Source organism: Epinephelus lanceolatus, chromosome 21 (assembly GCF_041903045.1).
Source record: "Epinephelus lanceolatus isolate andai-2023 chromosome 21, ASM4190304v1, whole genome shotgun sequence".
In the NCBI taxonomy this organism is placed as follows: Eukaryota; Metazoa; Chordata; class Actinopteri; order Perciformes; family Serranidae; genus Epinephelus; species Epinephelus lanceolatus.
In genome coordinates, this window is record NC_135754.1 from 16,152,252 (window position 1) to 16,175,823 (window position 23,572).

The following is a 23,572-nucleotide window of genomic DNA, read 5'->3' on the forward strand; positions in this document are numbered from 1 at the left end:
CACACATCTCTACAGCCAGTATCTCCAACACCCGGTAACTCACACCATAACAATCTTCAGTGATAAATAGCACTTCAGGTTGGAGTAAAAATATGTACCATCCCTTTAACAAACAGCTCATCTGATTTGGCAATAGATTTTGGAGCTGTTACAGTTATATTCTAATTTCTGCCAAAGAACACATCCTAATTTCTGCTGGACTACAAATGTCTTGAGTCCTTATTCCACATTTTTATCTTTTATTTCACGGCCACAACAAACATCCTATCAACAATGCAAATTAACATGCGGTAAACCATCCCAAACATCTTCATCATCGCAGCTATCTCCATCCTCCACAGCCTCATCTAACCTGCCGGCCATCTGCATTTCCCTTTAAAATCGAGATGAATGATGTTAATCAGTAAACGGTAGCTCTGTGCATCCCTCAGCTCCCGCTTGTCCTGCTGTAATAAAGCAGTCTGCCTGCCTGAGTAATTACTCTCATCTGTCTCAGCCATATGAACAAAGACCTGACTGGATAAAAGCTCCACTCAATGGCCCCTTTCTGGCAGCAAAAGCTGAACCAAAGCACAATACAATGACTGACTGTTTATGGAAAAATCAAGTGTAAAAATGATGCGTAAAGGCAAAATAAATGTACAGCCACTGGGCATGGAAGGAGGCAGTGTTTTACAAAGGCTTGTTTTATTCTTTTGAAGACAGCATCAGATACTGTGTGCATGAAATGTCTCCTTCTGAAGTTTCCCTTTAAACTTCATCATCTAAGAGCATAATTTTTAACATAAAAGTACAGCTTCATTGGGAAATGGTATTCTGAACAAAAGTACAAATACACATGAAAACATTACAAACTTAACATTCTGACAACGCCTACAGTTACAAATATGATAAGTGAAGCCTGGTCAACATAAAACAACATTTATGCTCTTTAAAGTCCCACTCTAAAGGGTTAATACAAGTAGCAGTAAAGAAAATCAAAATTCTTTAATGGAAACGTATCTGACACAGCATGTTAAGCTCTCCCCACTTCCTTCTGTAGCAGTGTCTCTACCATCTTAGGTAAGAAGGCTTCCAGGAAATGAAAGAAGTCATGAAACACTCCTGTCTTGTCGCTGGTTGGCTCCAGCCTGAGCACTGCCCTTGTGCTTTCCGTCTCGCCCACCATCTGGGGCTGGACCTTGAACTCCAGGGGCTCCTTGAGCTCTGGCTCCTTTTCAATGATGTGAGCTGTGACCTGAGACTCCAGCTCCATACAGCTGCCCTCCGGCCTCGAGTCTGCATCTTTGATCAGTTCCCTCCTCACTTTCCTCCTGCCAGCCCACACTATGTGCCTCTGCACACAGATCCAGTCAGGGGACTCGGGCTTGCCTCTTTTCGCCAGCCTTGGCTTTTTGCCTTGGGGCGACACAGAGGCATCACTGCCAGAAGATAGCTGCCTCTTGGCACCGACTACAGCCGTGCCCAGAGGGCTGGCTTCGTTTTGGGATTCAACGCTGTCACAGCTGTCATTTGTTGATGTGTTGAGGGATGCTGAGGTAGTTTCCATTTCCACAGCAGCCAAATCCTCGCCTGGGGAGGAAGCAAGGTGACACCTGAGAACACTTTGGAGGACTCCCTCCACGGCAGAGCAAACCTTCTGAAACCACAGCAGCCGGAAACCATCTCCCGCCATGTGCAGCTCATTACGCAGCGCCTCAGGGAGTGATGCTGATTTGAAGGGGATGCTGATGGTCGGCTGCTCTGTTTTGGCATGTGGTACCTCCCCGTGGGGGGTGAATAAGCGCACCAGCCCCCATGATTTCCCCTTGGTGGATTTGCGCTGGTACTGCAGGCTGCGGCAGTACTTCTCAGCCTCCTGGCACTCCCTCTGGAAGCTGCGCTGAGAGCGGTCATTCAGGTTTCCGGCGACGTTGTGGGAGAGCTCAAAGGGGTCTAAGAGATTTAGGGGGCCTAGTTTGGGGCTGTGGGGTTGGGTCTTGGTGGGTTTTTCCTCCTGCATGGCCTCTTCCTCTTTATCCTGGCTGAGGAAATGAGTGATTGGGAGTGCACGCCCTGTCCTGACAGATATGATACTACTGGCAAAATCAAAATTAGCATAGAAGGAGAAGAAACCAGAGAGCAGGGTGCCTAGATAGAGAAGACAAACATGGACATGAAGAGTGACAGTTAGGGGTTGCAGTGATGATGTTGCCGTTGTATTTTAGAGTTTAGATTATGTTGTAACTATAATTCATGAGGAAGCTTGGTTTCGTATAAAAATGTTGCAAGAAATCTTTAACAAAAATGACTCTAACTTACAGAGGTCCTGTGTGTTCCTGCTGGGGGGCACAGCAATAGGCTGACTAGGGAAGGTGCAGTTCCAGCCCTCAATCACACACTCCTCCTCCTCACCTGCATAAAGGTTAACACACAGCTGTTAATAAACACATGAACAAACAGCACTGAAATCTAAATGACAGCAAAACAGACAAAGTTACCTACTGTTTTTACTGTATGGATCCATTTAAATCATCTACAATATAAAAGCCTTTTTAACTTGACTGGAAACATCATTGCGTTTAAAAGTGAAATATTTAAAACACGGAAATAAAAACCAAATAAAATCTCAGACTATTCTCACCCAAATGTACCCATAATTGAACACACAAAACTAAGTAATTTGCTGTCTAAATTGCAGTTTAAATGCTTTTTCTTGCATCCATTTTCACAACTACACATCAAAAAGAAAACAGGTTGTTGTTCTGTTTTTGTAATAATTTTCTTTCCCAATTTTTGGTCATAAAGGCTGCTTCAACTGTTAATTTTACAGTAATGTAGAGAAGCAGGGATCAGGACACATTTTGCCTCATGCATGAACCACTGATAGAAACAGATTTGTTTTTAAGTGGCACATACGAGTGGTTTAACGTCATCTGAGGCATTAAAGGGATAGTTCGGGTTTTTGGACATGAAGTTGTGTGAAACGCTGACCATCTGTAGCTCTGATGTGACAGTGTCACTACTCTCAACGAGCCTCCTGCTCTGAGAAATCGCCTGTAGCTTACCGGAGAAAAAGTAGTTCTGAAGATGTACGGGGGACACGTAACCAAAAGGTTTTAAGCTCCAAAAAAGTATGCATGTGTTTTGTTAGACTATTTCAATAATTTTAAAACATCCCCGCATTACGTCAGACCTTGCTATCAATTGGGACTATTTTCTGGCCAGTATCACTCCGCCGTGCAGGCCCGCAAGACAGCACGGCAACAGAAATCAATTAGACAGTTCATCACCACGCCGTGCAGGTGCGCAGGATAGCAACGGCTAACGAAAACTTCATCGGCTGTTTCCAACAGAGAACCAGTAGGCTATTATTAGTGAGGAAGAAGATGTACTAGCCCTATATATACCTACTACTACAGCGCGAACACCGGCTCAGGCTCACGACACACCCTCGTCAGCTGCTGTAGGTAAACAGAGGAATACCAAAATGGTGCGAACAGCTGTGGGAATAAAAACATCGCCGGCTCCCAATTCCATCGGTTTCCTGTTACAGATGTAACCCGTAGGCAACTTGGGCTTGTGTCAATTGGGATGAACCTCGCTACCAAGACAGTGAGGGTGAAGCAACTGCGCGTATGTCAGGCTCACTTCAGCTGCCCACAGATCCCAACGGACAGAGAAAACGCAATTTCTGCACTGCTGTGCCCAAAGAGAGATATATTACCTAATACCAGTCTATATAACGATGTCTGTAGCTGACTGTCTGTAAAACAAAATGTTTGATTGAACTAACAGCCGATGAAGTTTTCGTTAGCCGTTGCTATCCTGCGCACCTGCACGGCGTGGTGATGAACTGTCTAACTGATTTCTGTTGGCGTGCTGTCTTGCGGGCCTGCACGGCGGAGTGATACTGGCCAGAAAATAGTCCCAATTGATAGCAAGGTCTGACGTAATGCAGGGATGTTTTAAAATTATTGAAATAGTCTAACAAAACACATGCATACTTTTTTGTAGCTTAAAACCTTTTGGTTATGTGTCCCCCGTACATCTTCAGAACTCGTTATAGGGGTGCACAATATGAGCGGGAATGTGATCTAAAAGGGTTAAAAAGGTATTTTTTTATTTAATCTCTGCTATAATTTCCTCATAATCTGTCTTGGGTATGAACTAAATTCATGAGTTGTCCCAACGTGTTAATAAAGTCATGAACAGAAAGTCTGATTCTTTTCTCAGTGGAAAAAACCCCCACTGATGACAAAATCTCACCTCCTGAGAAACAGGTGGCAAGTTTGTGTAGTTAAAGGCAGAAAGACAAGGATTTCACTGTTGCATTTTCTAAACAACATTCAAAATTGGCCCTTTCTCTCCGGCTCCTCTTGGATGCGCGCTCAAGTTTGGCTCCTGGTCGCTATGTTTCATAGCCCTGCCTTCACACCCTGTACGCTGATTTTGGCTGATTTCACACGCAGGAACATCCCCACAGCAAAATAAAAAGGCAGAGGGAAAGGTCTTTGCAGATAAATAAACTGTCACACACTTCTAGAGGGTCATAAGTGATGATAGAAAGGGATTACTTTTGTTTAAGGATGCATGATATTGGATTTTTTGCTGATATCCGATATGTAACAACTCATTTGACTGACATCAATATATCCACTTTTTTCCCTACCTAATTTTAGTAATCATCAAGTCTCCTTTGTAGTGGAATTAACACCAAATTATGCATGTATGTTCTTATCGTGCCTACCAGCAGATGGAGACATGAAATAAAATACTTTTCAATGTATGCAATATTCCGTCAATGTGCAAATTAAGAAAAAGCATGTTGACGTGCCGACATTATCGTGCATCCCTGCTTTTGTGTGAGTCTATAAATTGTTTTTTCGGAAAATCCTACTCATGCTGCCTTTAAGAGAGTTCCATGAATTTGACTTGGGTATACTCGTATGAGCAAACAGCACAGAAAAGAGGTAAAAGTAGTTTAGGATGAGAATACAAAATGTTTTTGCATGAGGCTCAGTGAGCGACAGCAAAGGCAATGCAGCACTTACAGGCCATGTCTTTGAGCTGGTCCACTGTGCGGAGGACGGGGGGATCACAGTTTTGCAGGTAGTAGATGATCAGCAGTGTCAGAGCATAGTTGTTGAGCAGGGGACCGGCACCACTGGGATTACCTACACATTATAACATGAATGGGATAGTGTGAAGGAAGAAACCATAATGAGTGCAATGCTGTGCAAAAAAATATATATAGGATATAATCCAGAGATGACACATCAACGGGTCTGTAATAGTGTGGAGAGGCTTGTGTGGCATGGCTTTGGTCGTCTTGTTCCTTAGTAATGAAAAAAAAAAGTATAATCCAGCAAACAGATCCTGGATCAGCCATGGGTGATCTAACTGCATCTCAAAAATGATTTATCTGAAACCTGTGTGCTTAATTTGAAATAAGAAAATGTACTTCTGTCATTTTTTGGAACTTTTCTTATTTGGTTTTTCGTACCTGGCAACACTGATCTATGCCATCGCTTCAAAACATCTGGTTTACAGCAGCCTAACACTCATCTGACCTCATCATGCTGTGCTAATCACTCTGTACAAGTGCCTTGTTAAAAGCTGCATGGAGCCTACAGTTCATCAAAGGGAACAAAGATGATATGCCCCAGGCGTAAAGGTAATTAGTGCGCTCTTCAGTGAAGAACGCTCTTTATTAAGATGTGATTCTTTATCAGTGGACACAGCCTGCACACAAGGAGCAGTACTTGTCCCACAGCTTCTGCAAAAAGGCACTACAAGGCTTTGCAAATCAGTGTGTCCACACAGATCCTAACAAGATCATAAAGGGCAAGTGGAGTTCTACTGACATCTGCTGACCAAACAATGCAATAACAACCTACATGCACAGATAACCACAGTGCATTAATCTTGACTGTAAAAAAAATATAATTACAACAGAATTAGTGCTATATGCTATGCTCCATGGTGCAAGTAATGTCATCTTACCAGCCAGCTGCTTCTGCTTGGCCCAGTAGCGGATGGTGTACACCAGAGGCCTCAGCCTGTCCTCCATCCCTGAACACAGCTGGAGGAAGCGGGTGTTCCTTACTGCAAGTCTAGTGAGGGATACACGATAGGAGAAAAGAAAAATGTACTGTAATTCAGCTCGCTGTACAAGATAGAAATTTCGTACACCACATCCAAAAGATTTCTGAGTCTTAGGAAATCGTAAGACTCGTCGACTGACCTGTTGTTAATGGTGATGTCGCCCTGCAGGTTGAGCTCACGGTGATGGAACTTGACTACGGGGAGACGAGCACTGCTGACCACCTGGACTTTGTGCACGCTGGGGACACAGCGTCTGAGGATTGTCGCTACAAGGTCCAGGACCTCAGCCGGAGAGGCGATGGACAGGTCGATGTCAGACAGGATGGAGTCCTCGGAGCGGCCATCGTCTGATGTGCCCTCCCCTGCCTGAAGAAAGAGGGATGACAAAAATTCGTTCAAACACACAGCAGCATGTCAATATAGTAGTTAATATTTTGGCCATGAATTAAATAGAAGGCACTTCAAAGGTTCAAATGCTTATAAAAATGTCAGACCTGTTCTGTGGTAGACTTGGCTCGGGCTTGGAACACCTTGGTGTTTTCCAGGTCCAGGAACAGGTCTAAGTCGCAGGAGTGGATGCCGAAAGTGTTGACAGATGACCCGAATGGCTGAATCTGGCTGTCTGTAAACAATCCAAATGAAGTATTAAAAATGAGTGAGGCAATCTTTTCTACAATTATCACTACGTAAGACTGTGTACATGTGCTCAAAAAAAGGTCACCTGGAAAAAACTCCACGAAAACCTCTTGCAGGAGTTGAACCAGCAACCCTCTGGCCTTCTTTTCGTTTTCTCCCAGCTGGAATCGTTCTACGACGTACTGCATCTGTGCATTCACCTGGAGAACAACAAAAGACACCACAGTAGCACTGTTAAATTAATAATCAAAAAAGTATAAACCAGGCTTTATATTTAACAATGAGATGCTTACAGACACCAACTGGCACAGCTGAGGTTTGAGACGTTCGAGAGCTTGTTGGAGGTTCTGGGGGTCGTTCTTCTTCTTGGGAATCAACTTGAAATCCTTCTTTTCCCGTGGTTTGACGCGCAGCTTTAAGCCTTTCATCTGATGCTCGACACAGGACAGGGCCGCCTGTATGCTGTCAGTCTCAGTGAACTGCACGATGGCGTACACACCCTGTGAGTGCAGAGGGACACATCCGGTCAGAGTACATTGGGGTTCATCAGTCACTTTCCATATGCTGCAAAGAAACTGATCATCAGCACTGTTGGCGTGAACACATGCTGTACAGATAAGCACTGTGTGGCTATGGACATCATTTAAAATGAGCTGCATATCATTATAAACAGCTGACTGACCTTGTCTTTATCCATGATAACATCTGAGACCGGCCCAAACTGCTGGAAGTATTCTGCTATGTCAGTCTGAGAGATGTCAGGCTTGATGCCACTGACAAACACACTGTGCTGCTCCTGGGTCTTCCTGGTAGCCCGCACAGTGCTGAGTGTTTGGTGTTTCCGCCCTTTAACGTGCTGCTCCACACTTGGCACTGCGGAAGATTAAAGCACGAGCAATAACATTAAGCTCTTTTAAGAAATACAGTAGTTTCAAAGATTAAACTGTATGGAGCATGCTCAACAAACAAAACACAACAAATGTATGTTATCTAATACATAACGGCTGGCACCCCAGTATTTTGCTGAACTTCTCTGCCCCTCCAACTCCCGTCCTCTTAGATCCTCCTCAGAACATTGTCTTTTAACTGCCCTATGATCGAGGCTGGTGGGTAAGGGAGATCGTGCCTTTGCTTTGGAATAGCCTTCCTCCCCCTCCATTGACACTTTTTACCTTAAAATGTACACGTTTCAATGGCTTTGGGTTGTTTGTAGGGGTTTTAATATTTTTGTATTTTATATATATATATATATATATATATATATATATATATATATATATATTTTAACATATATAATTTTTCTTACCAGTGTTATTCTGTTTTATATTTGTGTACATTTTATATTGATATTTATTTGTGTTTCATTCTTTTAAATTAGTTTTTAAATGTGCTATATAAAAAAAAACTTGATTTGGATATCTATCTATCTAGCTACCTACCTATCTACCTATCTATCTATACATATATAGATACGACCTAGGTATATAAGTATAAATAAATAACAATGATTTAAGACAATTATATAAAAATGAACGTTCAACAAATTAAAATAAAAATTAAATAAATTTAAAAAAAGATACCCAGGAGTACAAGTATACAGAGAAAATGGGTATATTCAGTCAGATGATTTGGGGAGAAAATTTTGCAAAATTTTCTAACAGCTTTGAAGTGAAAGTGATTTGAGAAGAGCTTTGAATTCCATAATAAAAAAAAAAAAAAAAAGATATATATCAGGAACTGACTATAATAATTTCTTTTTTTTTTTAGCATTGAGAATAATAAAATTAATAACAAATAATATCCCTAAAGTTAAAGGAGTAAATTGAATTACATGAATCAATCTAGATCAATCCAAAATCGTTTGGATATTTCACATTAACAGTTTCTATAATATGTTTACAAAAAGGAGCAGGAAGTGTGTATGTGAATTTAGCAACAAGAAACTGACAGGGTGTATTTTTCTGTGATACAATACTTACAAGGTAAAAGCTAAGCCCTTCTCCCCTTTATGTTCTCAATTTTAGATCTCCAGATACGAACTAGTTAAAACTTGTTTTATCCTTCCTTTGATAAGATAGGGCTACTGTTAAACGTTATATCTGTTAGCTTATTTCTGTCCAACATCAGCCTAACACACCAAAAGTATCTGGCTAGTACATTAAGTTAGCTAGCTGCTCTAAAAACACATGGCACTGACATTTACGATATGTCGTTTGTTATACAAGTGACAGTAACGTTGTACCGGTACTCCATAAGATAGATAAAGTTACGCTAAAAACTAAGGGCACCTGTAAACAAGTTAAATGTGGCTAAGTTAGCTGACTTACTGTTTGGTAAACTGACTTTGCACAGGGAGCAGTGGAACCCTCTCGGCGTCGTCTGTATGTCGCTGTCTGCCTCCATGACGGAGAGAAATTAATTATTATCGAGAAAAAAAATAGAAATAAATCGACCACTAAAGTCGTCACAGCAAAGTGTGAGGTCGACTGCCCTCCATGCGTCTCTCAAATCTCCCTCCAGCGTTGAGCCTGCGTTTGTTTCGAGTCCGTCCCCAAAATCAGTCCGGGTTGTTTTCCGGCTTTATCACAAAGTTCCGGGGAATTTAATTGTGCTCATTTGTGCTGCTAACACTAAAAATGTGTGAATTATGTTTCTTTTCACGAGAGTTTATAAACTGTTGTATTGGTGTTATTTACTCAGACGGTTCAAATGTATAATCGCATTGATTACAGATTTTTTTTTCTGTCTTAGGTGCTGATGGATAATCAAACTGTTCAATGTAGTTTGTTTCATACTGACTGCAATATGCATTATGGCCCAATCTTAGAGAAAACCTTTATGGATTTTTATTTTAAACCCCCTAGTGCATTAACCAATTTACACGTGGCTGATTCACTATTTCACATACCTCTCTTTAAGTAATATAGACAGCACATGAAACACATTTTATTTTTCCTTTTGCCTCATCTTATATAATCAGACCTACACCCACACTAAGCTGTCCATGAAAGTAAATGTAATGCCATTTTCCTTTTCAGTCTCATTTACCTGCACTATCTGTAAATATCAAAAATATGACTGATAGAGCCCAGTCACCAGAGCAGTACCTGTACCTACACAATGCTATATGTAAACCATATTCAAGCCATTTGGACAATTACCATTGCAGCCATTTTAACTCCACATGTTGATGCATGAGCACCAGAGAAATGTTAGGACATAAAGACAAAGCAGACCAATTTTTCCACCATACAAAAAAATTTAATAAATCACTTTTTTAAACCATAAAAATATTTGCAAAACCAGTAATGAACAACATACAACTTGTCACGATATAAATGGTTAGAAGATTCCCTGCTGTATTGGAGGAGAAAAAAAAAAGGCAGTGCGTCATTTTCATCTATAAAACTACTTTATAAAATGCCGTACGATCTAATAAAAATGACAAGTACAAAAAAAAAAGTTAAATGGGGGAAAACAAGTCATTGGGATTAAGACTATATACAGATGCTTTTTATTTCTTTGCTGGTCTTCCTCTTCTGGTTTTTGGCTGTACCTCAGCCTCAACACTTTTCACCTTGCTTGTGGACTCTTCTGCTGTTACATCAGCGACCCCTCGCCTGGCTCTCTTGACGGGCTGAGCTTCGATGACTTTGTCTGAGAGATCCTTCTCTTCAGTTTTGTCATCGTCCTTTGACACATTTTTGCTTTCAGTGTCAAGTTTGGACTTCCTGCCTCGCGCTGCCTTCACTGGTGTTGCTTTTGGAATATCAAAGACTTCCACATCTGCGTTCCACTTGACGGATCTTTTGGATGTTTTTGTGTCTTCCACAACAGCACTGCTTGACTCTTTGGTGGCATCATCTGCTGTGGGCTTTGCCGCTGCCCGTCTCCCCCTTTTGGCAGGCTCTACTGAAGTTGATGTAGGCTCTGAAACTTCTGCGTTGGTCTCCTTGACAGGAAGAGCTGCACCTCGACGAGCTCTCTTGGCTGGAATGGCTTGGGAAGCCTCATTTTTCGAAGATGTTTTCACCCCCCTTCCCCTGCTTTGTTTAACGACTGGAGAGTCTGGCTCGGCATCTTTCTTCTCTTCAACCTCATGCTCAGGTTTTTCTTCTGGTACCACAGCAGTGACTGCAACTTCTTCAGCAACTTGTTTTCCTCTCCTGCCCCGTTTGACCGCAGGGACCTCAGTAGGTTCGACAGTAGTTTCACTCTCAGTGTCTTGTTTTGCTTTCCGGCCTCCTCTCCTGGGTTTCGCAGCCACAGTAGCCTGTTCATCAATGTTCACTGGTTCAGCAACAAGTGTCGCTTCAGCCTCCTCTGGGACAACATTTTCAGCTGTTTGGACGACTTCTTGTGGTTCTATGTGGTCTTGCTCTGCCTTCTTGGTTCTCCTCATTTTTTTGACTGGCTCCTGGGATTCAGTAGTCTCAACTTCTTCCTTTTTGGCATTTCTTCCCCTCTTAGCCTTAACTGGAGGTTCAGACTGCTGCTTGGTCTCCACGGTGACAACGGTGTCTTCTGCCACCTCATTTTGCTCAACAGTATCAGGTTTCATCTTTCTCCCTCTTTTGGGCTTTGCAACAGTAGGAATGGACTTTTCAGACTGAGCGTCTATCACAACAGACTCGTCACTCACAGCTTCAGTTTTCTCTGGCTCTGGTTGAGATGGCTCAACTGGTGTTTGTTTAGTTTTCCTCCCTCGAACAGGCTTCATGACAGCTTCCTCTACAGAAGGTGCAGGATCACTCTGGTCACTCACAACTTCAATGGAAATCTCAGTCACAGGTGTTGTTTCTGCAGCTGTCTCTGGTACCATTTCAGGTTTATCATCGGAGGTGCTTTCTTGAGACTTTGCATTTCTGCCTCTTCCTGTTTGTCTAACAGCAGGTGGTGCAGCAGCTTCAGCCTTCTTCCCTCGTCTTCCTCTGACTGGAGCAGCAACAACAACAGCATCTTCAGCCTCCTGTTCATCCTCAGCTGCTTCAGGTTCCACTGTTTTTGCCCTTCTGCCACGAACAGATTTCTTTTTAGGGTCAGGATCCGTGGCAGTTGTGTCTATTTCTGTGACTTCTACAGTAGCAGTCTCCACTTTAGGTTGTTCTTCAGATGAATTCTCATCGACTGCGTCCACGTCAGGTTGTTCCACTGGTGAGTTCTTCACTACTGCGTCCACTTCAGGTTTGTCTTCAGAGATGATTTCTTGAGACTTAGCATTTCTGCCTCTTGTCGTTTGTCTTACAGCGGCTGGTGCAGCAGCTTCAGTTTTCTTCCCTCTTCTGCCTCTGACTGGAGCAGAGACGACAGGATCCTCAGAGTGTTCTGCCGCCTCCTGTTTATCTTCAGCCAATTTAGACTCCACCAGTTTCGCCCTTCTGCCTCGAACGGTTTTCTTCTGAACGACAGCAGCATCCATTTCGGTGACTTTGCAAGTGGCTGTCTCCACTTCAGGTAGGCTCTCAGTTACAGGCGTCTGGGGAACAGTTTCCATGGCATCTGATAATTTATTTTCATCACTTGCACTGGGCACCACCTCCAGCTGGTTGCTGCAGACTTCATTTGCATTTGCTTCTGAAATAATAGGAGAAAACAAAGGAGAAATGTTACCTTTACATTTACAGTGGTTAAACTGTCAAACGACTGATTAGTTAAATATAATACGAGTCAGGATTTGTGTGTTTATTGAAGACTGTGCATTTATATGGAAAATGGAGAATGGAAAACCCATTTATCCAAAGTCCCTCCCTCCCTTTTGTTTTAGAGGTCAGAAATAGTTTTAGGTGATTTCAGTTTAGCCCAACAACTCAACAGCATAAATAAAAACAAGAAAAATTAAATACCTTTAGCTGTGTCCATTTCAGGAGCATCCTCACTCTGAGTAATGGGTAAATCTTGCTGCTCTAGCACTGGTTCTTCAGGCTGTTTAGCTCTTCTCCCTCTCTTGGGCTTCACAGCCTTCTCCTGGGGTGATGCACTGTCATTTGCTTCGATGTTGACTTCAACTGGGGGGCTCTGTTCACTCTTAGGTTCTGGCACCATTTCAGTTTCAGCGGCGACCTCTTGGACGGTTTCCACTTGATCATCAGAAGCTTTTCTTCCTCTTCTAGCTTTAAGGATTGGTTTGGAAGGCAGAGAGGCACTTTTCTTCTCCGTGACCTCAACATCATTGCTCTCTTGAGACTTTGCATTTCTGCCTCTTGTTGTTTGTCTAACAGCAGGTGGTCCAGCAGCAGCAGCTTCAGTTTTCGTTCCCCTTCTTCCTTTGACTGGGGTTGGAGCAACAGGTTCTTCAGAGTGTTCTGCTGCCTCCTGATTATCATCAGCTGGTTTAGACTCCACCAGTTTCGCCCTTCTGCCTCTAAGAGATTTATTCTCAACAATGGCTGCATCTGTTTCGGTGACTTTGCAAGTCTCCTCTTCAGGTAAACTCTCAGTTACAGGTGCCTGAGGAGCAGTTTCAATGGCAGGTGGTGCTGTAGCTTCAGCTTTCTTCCCTCTTCTTCCTCTGACTGGAGCAGAGACGACAGCATCTTCAGGTGCTTTAGGTTCCACTGTTTTTGCCCTTCTGCCACGAACAGGTTTCTTCTTAGAGTCAGGATCCGTGGCAGTTGTGTCCATTTCTGTGATTTTTCCAGGAGCAGTCTCCACCTCAGGTTCTTCCACAGGTGAATTCTCATCTACTGCGTCCACTTCAGCTTGTTCTACAGGTGAACTATCGTCTACTGTGTCCACTTCAGCTTGTTCTACAGGTGAACTCTCGTCTACTGCGTCCACTTCAGCTTGTTCTACAGGTGAACTCTCATCGACTGCGTCCACTTCAGGTTTGTCTTCAGATAAAGTCTCATCCACTGTGTCCACTTTGGGTTGTTCCCCAGATATCTCATCTACAGCTGGTTCAGAGAGAGGTTCCGAAGCACCTGATGATTCGTTATTATTGTGTCCACTTGGCACCTCCTCTACGTGGTCATCAGCGACAACTTCTTTTGCATCTTCTTCTAAAATAATACAAAAACAATTATAAGAATACAAGAAAAATAAGTTGTGGTAGTTTTTAGCTGTTGAAATACTTGCATCAGGTTTTAGACATGTTTTGACAATAGGGTTCCATAGGAAGTATTATTTGTGCTATGGTTCTTTCAGGCAGTCCAACAAAAGCAACGTAAAAATGTTTAAGAGCAGAATTTCCATATCTTCAAGGTGTATCAATACAAACAATTCCAATAATGTTAGAGACAGCACATCTCTAAAAGTCTGTTTTCAGACATTGTTAAACATTATCTTATTGTACATAATTTTAACAGAACAAACCAATTAAAATAGCCAACATACCCTTTTCTATGTCATCATGGAGAGCAATCACATCTGATGGGACATCGCCTCGTGGCTCCTCGTGGGCAAAGTCTAGTTCTACATGAGGAGAGAAGACAATAAAACCACAGAAATGATCAGCTCTTCATTGTAATGCAGCTTACATAACAACCCCCCCCCCCCGTGAAGTCATTCATTACTCATCTACCATTATAGTTATCAAACTTAAGAACCAACTCACCTTTTGCTGTGCCTTCTTCACAATCCAGAGGTGTTTCATCTTCTACCTGCTAAAAAAATAAATCAAAAACAATTTCGACGATGAGCATTCACTTTGAAGTAATCCATGCAGATAACAAATATCTCATGAAGCTTGATAAAATTTAATATTGTCAGTCTGTTGGTACACAGATTTTGATGTCTACAGATCTGTGCTGATGAAAAATGAAATATGCCTAAATGTTTACTCGTGTTTTATCAAGGAAATGACTGCAGGAAACTGCAGTTTGCTCAACTGTGAGTACCTGACACTCATGTTTAAGCTCTGAACCAAACTCTTTTTTCATATTCATTCAATTGACTTTCTGCAATGTGAAAGAATTGCTAATATTAACAACCCCAGTAAGAAGCTTTTTGCAGTGTTCGGTTCATTGTTTGCTTTGTCACATGGCTGAATCCAAACTATTCCTATTAATGATCACACTTTAGCTGTCAGTCGCTGTGAGAAAAAAATAATAATTCAAACTAATCCTTCTGATAAAATAATGAAAAGTTGATGCACATGCTTCCACTACCTCATTTGTCTCCAGTTGTCCTGTGGCTTCAGTCTGTGGAGCAGATTCTTGCACTTGGTCTGGTGTCTCCATAAGTTCCTTCTCATCATCCAAACTCACATCAGCAGCCTCTAGAGCTTTGGGAGTTTCTACAGGTTTTTCTTGAAGGTCTTCATGAGATTCAGCTTGTTGTTGGGGGGTGTTCAAAATGCTTTTAACTCCAGTAAGGCACTCTTGTTGTCCCGCCTCCTGTTTGGGAGTTGTCAGAAGTTCCACTCTGATGTCCTCCATAGGTTCAGCTTCCCGTTTTGGAGTTTCCATCATCCTCTTTACTCCGGTGAGACACTCTTGTTGTTCAAGTTTCTGCTTGGGGGTTTTCAAAACCTTGCCTCTCAGGTCCTCAATGGGCTCGGCTTTCTGTCGTGGGGTCTTCATGATCCTTTTCACTCCAGTGAGACACTCCTGTTGTTCAGGTTTCTGCTTTGGAGTTTTCAGAAGTCTCCCTCTCAAGTCCTCAACAGGTTCAGCCTTCTGCCTTGGCGTCCTCATGATCCTCTTCACTCCAGTGAGACACTCCTGTTGCTCAGGTTTCTGCTTTGGAGTTTTCAGAAGTCTCCCTCTCAAGTCCTCAACAGGTTCAGCCTTCTGCCTTGGCGTCCTCATGATCCTCTTCACTCCAGTGAGACACTCCTGTTGCTCAGGTTTCTGCTTTGGAGTTTTCAGAAGTCTCCCTCTCAAGTCCTCAACAGGTTCAGCCTTCTGCCTTGGTGTCTTCATGATCCTTTTCACTCCAGTGAGACACTCTGGTAATTCTGGCTTCTGTTTGGGAGTTGTTTGAGAGGTTGTCTTCATATCTGTACACTGCTGTTCGCCAGAATCATCAGAGTGAATCTCCAAGGCAGGGACATCACTGACGAAGCTAGATTCTTGATCATCATTAAGGAGGCGTTGGACTGCCTCACTGTTGTATTTTCTGTCTTTTACTGTGGATGCAACACTCAGTGGAGACACCATCATCTCGCCTGTAAAATTAGGCACATTTAATTACCTAACAGGCTTAATCTGACAAATCCCTTAGCCTAAGTGATTAAGTAGAACACAAATTTAATGGTTTGTGCTGTGGTATTGTTTGTTTTGAAAGAACCACTTTACCTGGCTCCTCTGGTGTGTTCAACACTGATGGCTCTACCACAGATGTGCCCAGAGCTCCCACTGGTGTCTTTGTGGCATTGTCCTCATTGATCACAGATCTCCTTTTCCTTTCATTTACTGGGGTTTTAAACATTTCAGAAATTCCTGAAAAACACAACACACAATATAAGTAGGTACAATATTGAAGTCCAGATTACATCACTAACAATGGTTGTTTTCCATCTCTACAAAACAACAACAACAACAAAAAAAAAAAAGGTAATTACCAGTCAAGTCCTCATCCATTTTCATGTTCCTTTTAAGGAGAGCAGTATTGGTGACCAGTCTTGGTGCAGCACCAGTTGCATGTACGACCCTTTGTTTGTGAGCTCTGCCCACAACAATAGTAACAGGTGAATCTGCATGTCCAGTGCTGAAATGGCCTTGGATTTTTCTTGCAGGGGTCTGAGAAGATTGAGATGGACATGTTGATTGCTGTTTTTAAAATGCTACTATGACAACAAGATATAAACCCATTACAGTAACAGTTGACATGCAGGCTGAGTATAAAATAATGAGGATTAATCTTCACTGAACAGGTCCTGGATAGTTGCAGAGACTAGGGAAAAAACACATAATTTTACAATGACGTGAATGTCCCCTGTAGTCATTACAGTATCATAGTTTACCTGTGGTTTGGGCACAGTCTTCTTCTTTGTCATTTTGGCGACTGCTTTTTTAGCTGGAGCAACCACTTGAGCCTTAGGTTGACCAAATTTCACAATGTTTGCCCAGGAATTTTTGGCTTAAGGAAACAAGCAAAAGAAAAACATACAAATTAAAATACCATAGGTAAAAAACAACAACATGAAGACATTTTCATCATCAGTCAGACACTGACAGGACTACCACTTCCCCGTTCTCAGTTTAATCATAAATGACAAAGATATCATAAGACATGTTTAAGTCAACTCAATGGTTAAAACTATGCACTGTTTAAAAATATAAATGTTACCATTTGATGCATGGTACCAAATTGTAGTTTAGAGCTTTCTATTTTGCTCTTCCCACCTCATTCTGCTTAATACACAATCATGCATGTACACACACTTAAAAACAATAACATTTGCAATGTAAGACATGTACTTCAGGGTCTTACATACCTTTCAGGGATGCCCGTGAAATGCCACTTCTTCTGCGCATTACTTTTGCAGCACTTGAAGTTTCTTGTGAGATGCTCTTTCTCCTCTGGGGCATTTTAGTAGTTACTGTGACTGAAGGCACCTGGTCAGTGACAGCATCTTCTGCATTTGGAGATGGTGTGCTGATACGCGACACAGAGAAGCGGCCTTGTACTCTGGGGGTCTGGACTCCTGGTGTTCCACCAACAGTGGGAGACCGTCCTCTTGCAGTAGATGGACTTTTGGATTTTGGTGTCTTTTCAGCAGGTGACGCAGCCTTGGGAGAAGGGGTCCTGGGTTTTGGTGACTTCTTTGCAGAAGATGTTGCCTTGGGAGAAGGGGATCTTGATTTTGGGGATTTCTGTCCTGGAGATTTTGCCTTGGGAGAAGGGGATCTGGATTTGGGGGATTTCGGTCCTGGAGATGTTGCCTTGGGAGAAGGGGATTTGGATTTTGGTGATTTCTTTCCTGGAGATGTTGCCTTGGGAGAAGGGGACCTAGATTTTGGTGATTTCTTTCCTGGCGTTGGAGTCTTAGGAGAAGCATTCTTGGCACTTGATTTCTTAGGTGACGGAGTCCTCATTTTGGCAGGACTTTGCACTTTGGGGCTACCTGGTTGCTCTTCATCGAACTACAAAAAACAAGATCCATTTTAAGTAGGATTATGTGATAATTAACATTTATTAAAGTTGGGTCAAACAATTTGAATCATTATCTTCCACTCAAGTCTTACCTGTAGCGAGCCAATGACTGACGCTCGTCTCAGGAGTGACTGTTTGGGTTTAGACACACAAAAGCTTCTCCGCGGACTGGCCCCCTTGCGTAAGGGAGAGTCAGGAGGCAGACGTTTGTCAAATAACTCAGGGCACAGGAAACCTCCAAAGGAAACCCTTTTCTTCTTTATTTGAGGTGTAGGCAAGTCGGCTGCAAGTTCTCCACTTTTACGTTTTTTGGATGTCTCTTTCACTAATAAATGAATTGAAAACATGATTGTACGTCAGTAACAACAAAACATATGCCAATGTAACATGCTTAAATAATTACTTTAATTTGTTTAACATCCAACTAATCTAAAGAGAAATATAGTATTACAATACTCTTTACCTTTTCCAACTTCAACTGAGGAACATCCTGAGTTCCTTGGGGAACGCTTCGTTTTGGGAGAAGTCACTGCTTGCGCTTCCTGTTCCTGAGTCACTGCAGGTTTGGCCTCCTTGCTTCTCCGTCTCAAAGGTGATTTGGGTGATTGAGCAGTAACTTGCTCAATAACCTCACACGCAGTATACCTCTGGGGGGGTGTACGGATTCTCTTCTGAGGTGAAGTTGCTTCAGACTTTTCGGCTTTCTCAACTTCAGGTGCGGCCATCTCAGTAGAAGGACCCTGGGAGGACCTCCTCTGCTTCTTAACAGACTTTGGGGTTCCACCACTTGTGTTTTCAGCCCCCTTAGTTTCATCAGCTCCAGGACAGACTTTAGCGTCATTCTTCTGAGGAATGCTTTTATCTTCGGTGCAAGTGACAGGTTCATCATTTTTCCTGACTGAAGCAGGTTTTGGAGTGCAAAACCTCGAGGTGGGTGTTTGAAGCAAACTGGCAGAAGATTTCCGAGGGGTCTTGACATCCAGAGATTTTTTGATCATTTGATACAGGTCGTTGAAGGGAGAGGCAGTTTTGCCTGCCTCTTTGGGCTCCACCTCCAAAGTTTTCTCCAGGGATCGCTGGATGTTGTCATGGTTAGTTCCATCTTTCAGATGAGGATCTAAAATAAGCCAAACATAAAACTTAGTTTAAAAAAGGCTTGTACACTTGATAACATAAAATAGGAGACTGGAGAAAAACTACAGGCACCAAATCCCTGTAGCTACTTGGGAGACAGGGTGCTTGAGTAGGGCTGCAAAAACATATTCATTGACCTGTCAGATGTTTTATAGGCTGAGCTAAATATGCAAAAATGACTGTAACTTATCCATTTGACAGGCTGTTGACCACTGTAACTCTAAGTTATTCAAATTACATTTTTCTTTCTCTATGTTTTAAAACATTTGATCAGATTCAGTTCTATAATGTCTATTCACCAACAACAGAAATACCAACTCTGGGAATGTAATACACTAATAGTTGATGTGCAACATTGTCTTCAAATACAGCACAATCACTTTTCTAATTCATAATGAACACTATCAGTCTCACCTGTGGATACTTCAGAGATCCTTTTATCTCCAGTTTCAGAGGTAACTGTGTCCCCCACTTGCTGATCTTGAAGAACCTAGGCATGAGACACTTTTATTAACAGATATATAAAATAATCAAATTTATCCAGAGCGGAGGGAAATTCACACTAGTGGGATGACAGAAATGATCTAATGATAAAAGATAATAATGTGTAATTTACTTTGAGAGTCTCAGCTTTGCCTCCTGTGGAAGACCTCTTCTTTGGTGTGGGTGCTGGAGGGTACTCAAACCTGAAATGACAATTAGCAATACATCTAAGTAAGACATTATTTATCTGTCATGAAAATTCTAACATCTGGGAAGTGGGACCATGCATTTTCCCTTAACATTGCATCCGGTATACGTGCTCAACAAACACATTATGTGGGTACTTCAATTTAATTTTCTTTCAACGTGTTCTTGGAAGCACAGGTTTATATAAGGAGAGGTGAAACCATTAATAAAAACAAACACGGTGAATGCAGGGACACATAACTGGAAAACTCTTGTAGAAACAATAGAAACAGCATTTGCAGCTGGTGAGGAAGATATATTCAAATGGTATGTTGATTATGGAAATGAAAATGGTGTGTGGTCTGGTGGTAGCAGATTATGCTTAAATCTTAAAGTTCTATCAAAAGTAAATACACGGCACATGTATTGTATGTTTGCAGTTAATATTTGTTGTTTAAATTTACCTAGGTACAAATTAGGCTTTTGAAACAAAAGGATGCTCTTGGAGGTCATATTACTTAACATTCCACTGTATAAAATTTAGGGGGACTTAGTAATATCTAGCGGCGAGCATAGCACATTGCAACCAGCTAAAACTTCTCCCACTTAAAGTTCCTGCAATGTTATTGTTCAGGAGGTATTTACTGGAAGCCCAATTATCCACAGTTCTCTTTCTCTACATGAGCAGGTGATTAAAACTTGTAATAACACCAAATAAAGCTGTTTCATATAAAAAATAAATAAATCTGTTTTTCCCGACACATTGCTTGTCGCTGGATGGGCTGCTAACTATGGTGGCTGCCTTGACAACATGAATGGCCCTATTTAGAGCCTGTGTTTGGTTTGTCAGTTATGGGCTTCTCTAGAAACACGAGGAGCCGACATGGTGATCTCTGTGGACAAGGACCTGATCCCTGTGTAAATATATTCAGCTCATTCTAAGGCAACAAAAACACAATTCTTATTTTCAGGTAATTATACAGTAAAGAAAGCATGTATTACTTTCCATTTTTGCCAATATGTCCCCCGAAATCCAACACACTGGACCTTTAACAAAGTCATGTGGTGACTACGGAAGGCAAAAGTCTGAAGCAACAAAATATTTACTTCGCACTCACCTGAAAGAACGGTCAATAATAGTTATCACATCTCCATGTTTCAAACGTTCAGACTGCTGCAAAACCTCTCCGTTGACACGAGTTGGATTCACAGAGCTCAAATTTGTCAAAATGATCTAGAAGAGACAAATATAAACATCACCTCAAACACAGTCTGACAAAGCAGCTCAAAGCAGAATACAAGTGTCAGCTAGGCTTTTAAATCTATCTAGGCCAAGATTTCCCTCTGTGAATTCACAAGTGATTTAAGCAATGACACTTCTTTTGCATCCACAAAATTAACTTTTTAATGATGAAAACATGAAGACATTAATGTAACTATTCAATAACAGTTCCTTATTATTCTAGATATCATATAAGGTTGAAATACTGTGACAAGTTAATGTGGTCATGGTCAAAATGTGCTGTTACCTCTTTATTTTCATTCAAGTCAATTCTGCAATGCTCCTTGGAGACTTGTGGAAGCTGAATACGAATATCGCAATCAGGCTTCCTGTAAGATAATAAAGAAACAAATGTGTCAACAAAAGAGACAGTTAAAATGTAAGTGGTACTTGTTCATGAGCAGCAAATGAAATGTTCTATGGTCTAAAAGGGTGAACTTGTGAACTGGAGTTTTGACTACACAATCAGGAGTCAGTTGTACTTGATTTAAAAACAGGGAACAAACATGCAAGATTCTGACGTCACTCACAGATGGCCCGCCTCCAAACCAGTGGAGTTTTTATAGCACAAGCACATCTGTCCTCATGTCCACATGAGGCCACACATAGTAAATGTGGCCTCTAACACAACATGTGCATGTTTTCAGTCTGATATCTTAAAAGGCAAAACTAGTGCCATTAAGATGAGACAAGAGAAAATAAAGGAGATTTAATTTGACCACATGACATGGAAAAATCAACATTATATCCACCAAATGCATTTTATTGAACTCACCTTCCAAATAAGCATGTTGCAGTAAGAGGAAACTCAGTCCCATCTCCTCCACTCCTCTTCACCACGACTATTTTTCCATGCAAAGGCATTTTCGTAACGTTACCTGGGAACAATGGCAAACATAGGTGTCAAACTTAACAGAGCACTAACTAGCTTAACAACAACGTCGTGTTAGCATTAGGTAAACACAGGTACATTTGTGTAGTACATAACGTTAACGTTTTATAGTCAGAAAGTAGATTCACAGAAACATTAATCTAAGTGGAAGCAATATATGTGCGGGGAAAGGGCATGTCTATGCTAGATGTTAACGTTACTTTAAACGTAAGTTGACTCGATTATTGAAGTTAGCTAGCGATGTTTTTAGCCAATACTATATTTTACGTCGACGTTGTGTTCATTTGTTTCAACTCAGTAACGTTAGATCGTCGTTAGTGTAAGTTAAATCACAATGCTGACAATTCTGCGACATCCCACGTGCAATGTCGCCTCGATAGTGACGTTATAATATTGTCAGAAATTAACGTCAACGTAGAAAATACCTCAAATTACAGTAGCACCTAACTTAACAATAAAACAAGACACTTTTCAGTGAGACCTGTAACGTTAACACCAAGTTAGCTAACCCTGGCTTATGGTGGTCTCGACTATACGACAGACTGAAAAACATTTGCAGGCATCGTTAGCCTTACCTGGAAGTCCACTCAAAGACACGTCAGCTTCTGGCAATCCATAAACATCGACCGGGATGTGGCAAAGAGGAATTTTACTATATCATGTCAGAGTAAACCTACACTGATACCTTACCATACCCTACGATGTATACCGACGAGTGGCTAACGTATGCTACTTTGAACAGCCGTCATTGATGTCTCGCCGTGGGTGCCGTGGTATCACTCCGCCATACTAGAAAAATACAGTAACCTCCAGAGAAAAACAAAAGTCGGATTAACTGATGTTTTGGGGTCAAATATATATGTTTTGTTTATTTTGCTGCTTTTTAAACTCCAATTTCCTTCTCGGTAACAAATTGAACTCACGTCTACATGTAAGGGACTATTTTGTTTATGAGTATGGCGGAGCAATTTCACTACGGTAAAGGGAATCTGATTTGAAAAACGTTTGAAATTCCGCGCGAACGATTGTGATTGGTTGAACGTCACAGCTCGGTAAGAGGGCGGGGCTTGGCTTCTCAAGAGCCCAGACAGCTATATCCTTCATGAAAATCAGGTTTGGCATTTGTACTGCTGTCCAGAGATTTAAAAGATATGTTTTAACAGTTATAATTATGTTCCTATTTTTCCACCAACCTCTGTAAGATTTTTCATAAACATCAACAGGCTCCAGCTGAATGGATATTTTTTAGAAACACCCACAGCTAAATCCTATGCACTGGTTAACGCCTTGAATCACAGCATTGAGCAGCCATTATTTGTAGTACTCTTTTTGTTAAACACAATCAGAAAAAAGCACAGGTGTCATTAATCAATGAGGGCCATATTTTAACATGTATTAAAGTTTCCCCGGGCCCTCATTTTATGTATACTGCTTTATTGGCCTGAACAGGGACATCATTAATGCTATTAATTACACCTGTGCTTTTTCTGCTATGTCTGTGTTAGTGAAATATATTTATAAACCCCTACTTGCAACATTATGCTCTTAAAATAAATCTGTTAATAAATCGCTGGTGGGAAAAGAAATTATTCAGTTGAAATAATTGTTTGTGCAATGCAGTCAGCAGTGGTTGTAAGATTAGGTGTGCCAACTAATTTGAAAGCGATTCATTATAGGCCTGAAGTCAAATAGAGATTTGTGTGCCTGAGTCTAGTGCACATCATCAAATAACAATTAGTTTTTGATCTTATCAAACAATAATTAAATACTCAGTGTACTGTGCACTATATAGTAGAGCTAAGCCTCATTCAACAATGTGTAAATCTAGCCAGGGC

At 41.5% G+C, this 23,572-nt stretch overlaps 2 protein-coding genes across 5 annotated transcripts; both read right to left on the reverse strand.

Moving 5' to 3' along the window:
- Window positions 1-670: 670 nt before the first annotated feature.
- tut1 (terminal uridylyl transferase 1, U6 snRNA-specific) lies at window positions 671-9,265 on the reverse strand. Of its 2 annotated transcripts, none has more exons than XM_033610732.2 (10): window positions 9,051-9,265; window positions 7,406-7,596; window positions 7,017-7,223; window positions 6,809-6,923; window positions 6,582-6,709; window positions 6,227-6,453; window positions 5,986-6,095; window positions 5,034-5,156; window positions 2,302-2,394; window positions 671-2,130 (listed from the first exon to the last, which is right to left on the reverse strand). In XM_033610732.2, exons 1-10 carry the CDS (start codon window positions 9,124-9,126, stop codon window positions 1,016-1,018), a joined length of 2,385 nt encoding a protein of 794 aa, XP_033466623.2. In that variant the 5' UTR covers window positions 9,127-9,265; the 3' UTR covers window positions 671-1,015. The 2 variants fall into 2 exon arrangements, with proteins under 2 accessions (XP_033466623.2, XP_033466624.2); XM_033610733.2 differs by having other exon boundaries at window positions 9,067-9,263.
- Window positions 9,266-9,962: 697 nt separating this feature from the next.
- Window positions 9,963-22,473, reverse strand: mki67 (marker of proliferation Ki-67). Of its 3 annotated transcripts, none has more exons than XM_033612237.2 (17): window positions 22,313-22,473; window positions 21,621-21,723; window positions 21,093-21,174; window positions 20,682-20,797; window positions 19,511-19,580; window positions 19,309-19,384; window positions 18,224-18,877; window positions 17,853-18,085; window positions 17,102-17,750; window positions 16,628-16,743; window positions 16,226-16,403; window positions 15,960-16,103; window positions 14,829-15,829; window positions 14,276-14,324; window positions 14,056-14,133; window positions 12,567-13,718; window positions 9,963-12,297 (listed from the first exon to the last, which is right to left on the reverse strand). In XM_033612237.2, the coding sequence occupies exons 2-17, from the start codon at window positions 21,707-21,709 to the stop codon at window positions 10,238-10,240; spliced, it is 6,747 nt and encodes a 2,248-aa protein (XP_033468128.2). In that variant the 5' UTR covers window positions 21,710-21,723; window positions 22,313-22,473; the 3' UTR covers window positions 9,963-10,237. The 3 variants fall into 3 exon arrangements, with proteins under 3 accessions (XP_033468128.2, XP_033468127.2, XP_078019737.1); XM_033612236.2 differs by having other exon boundaries at window positions 12,567-13,721; XM_078163611.1 differs by lacking the exons at window positions 20,682-20,797; window positions 21,093-21,174; window positions 21,621-21,723 and having other exon boundaries at window positions 12,567-13,721.
- Window positions 22,474-23,572: the final 1,099 nt, after the last annotated feature.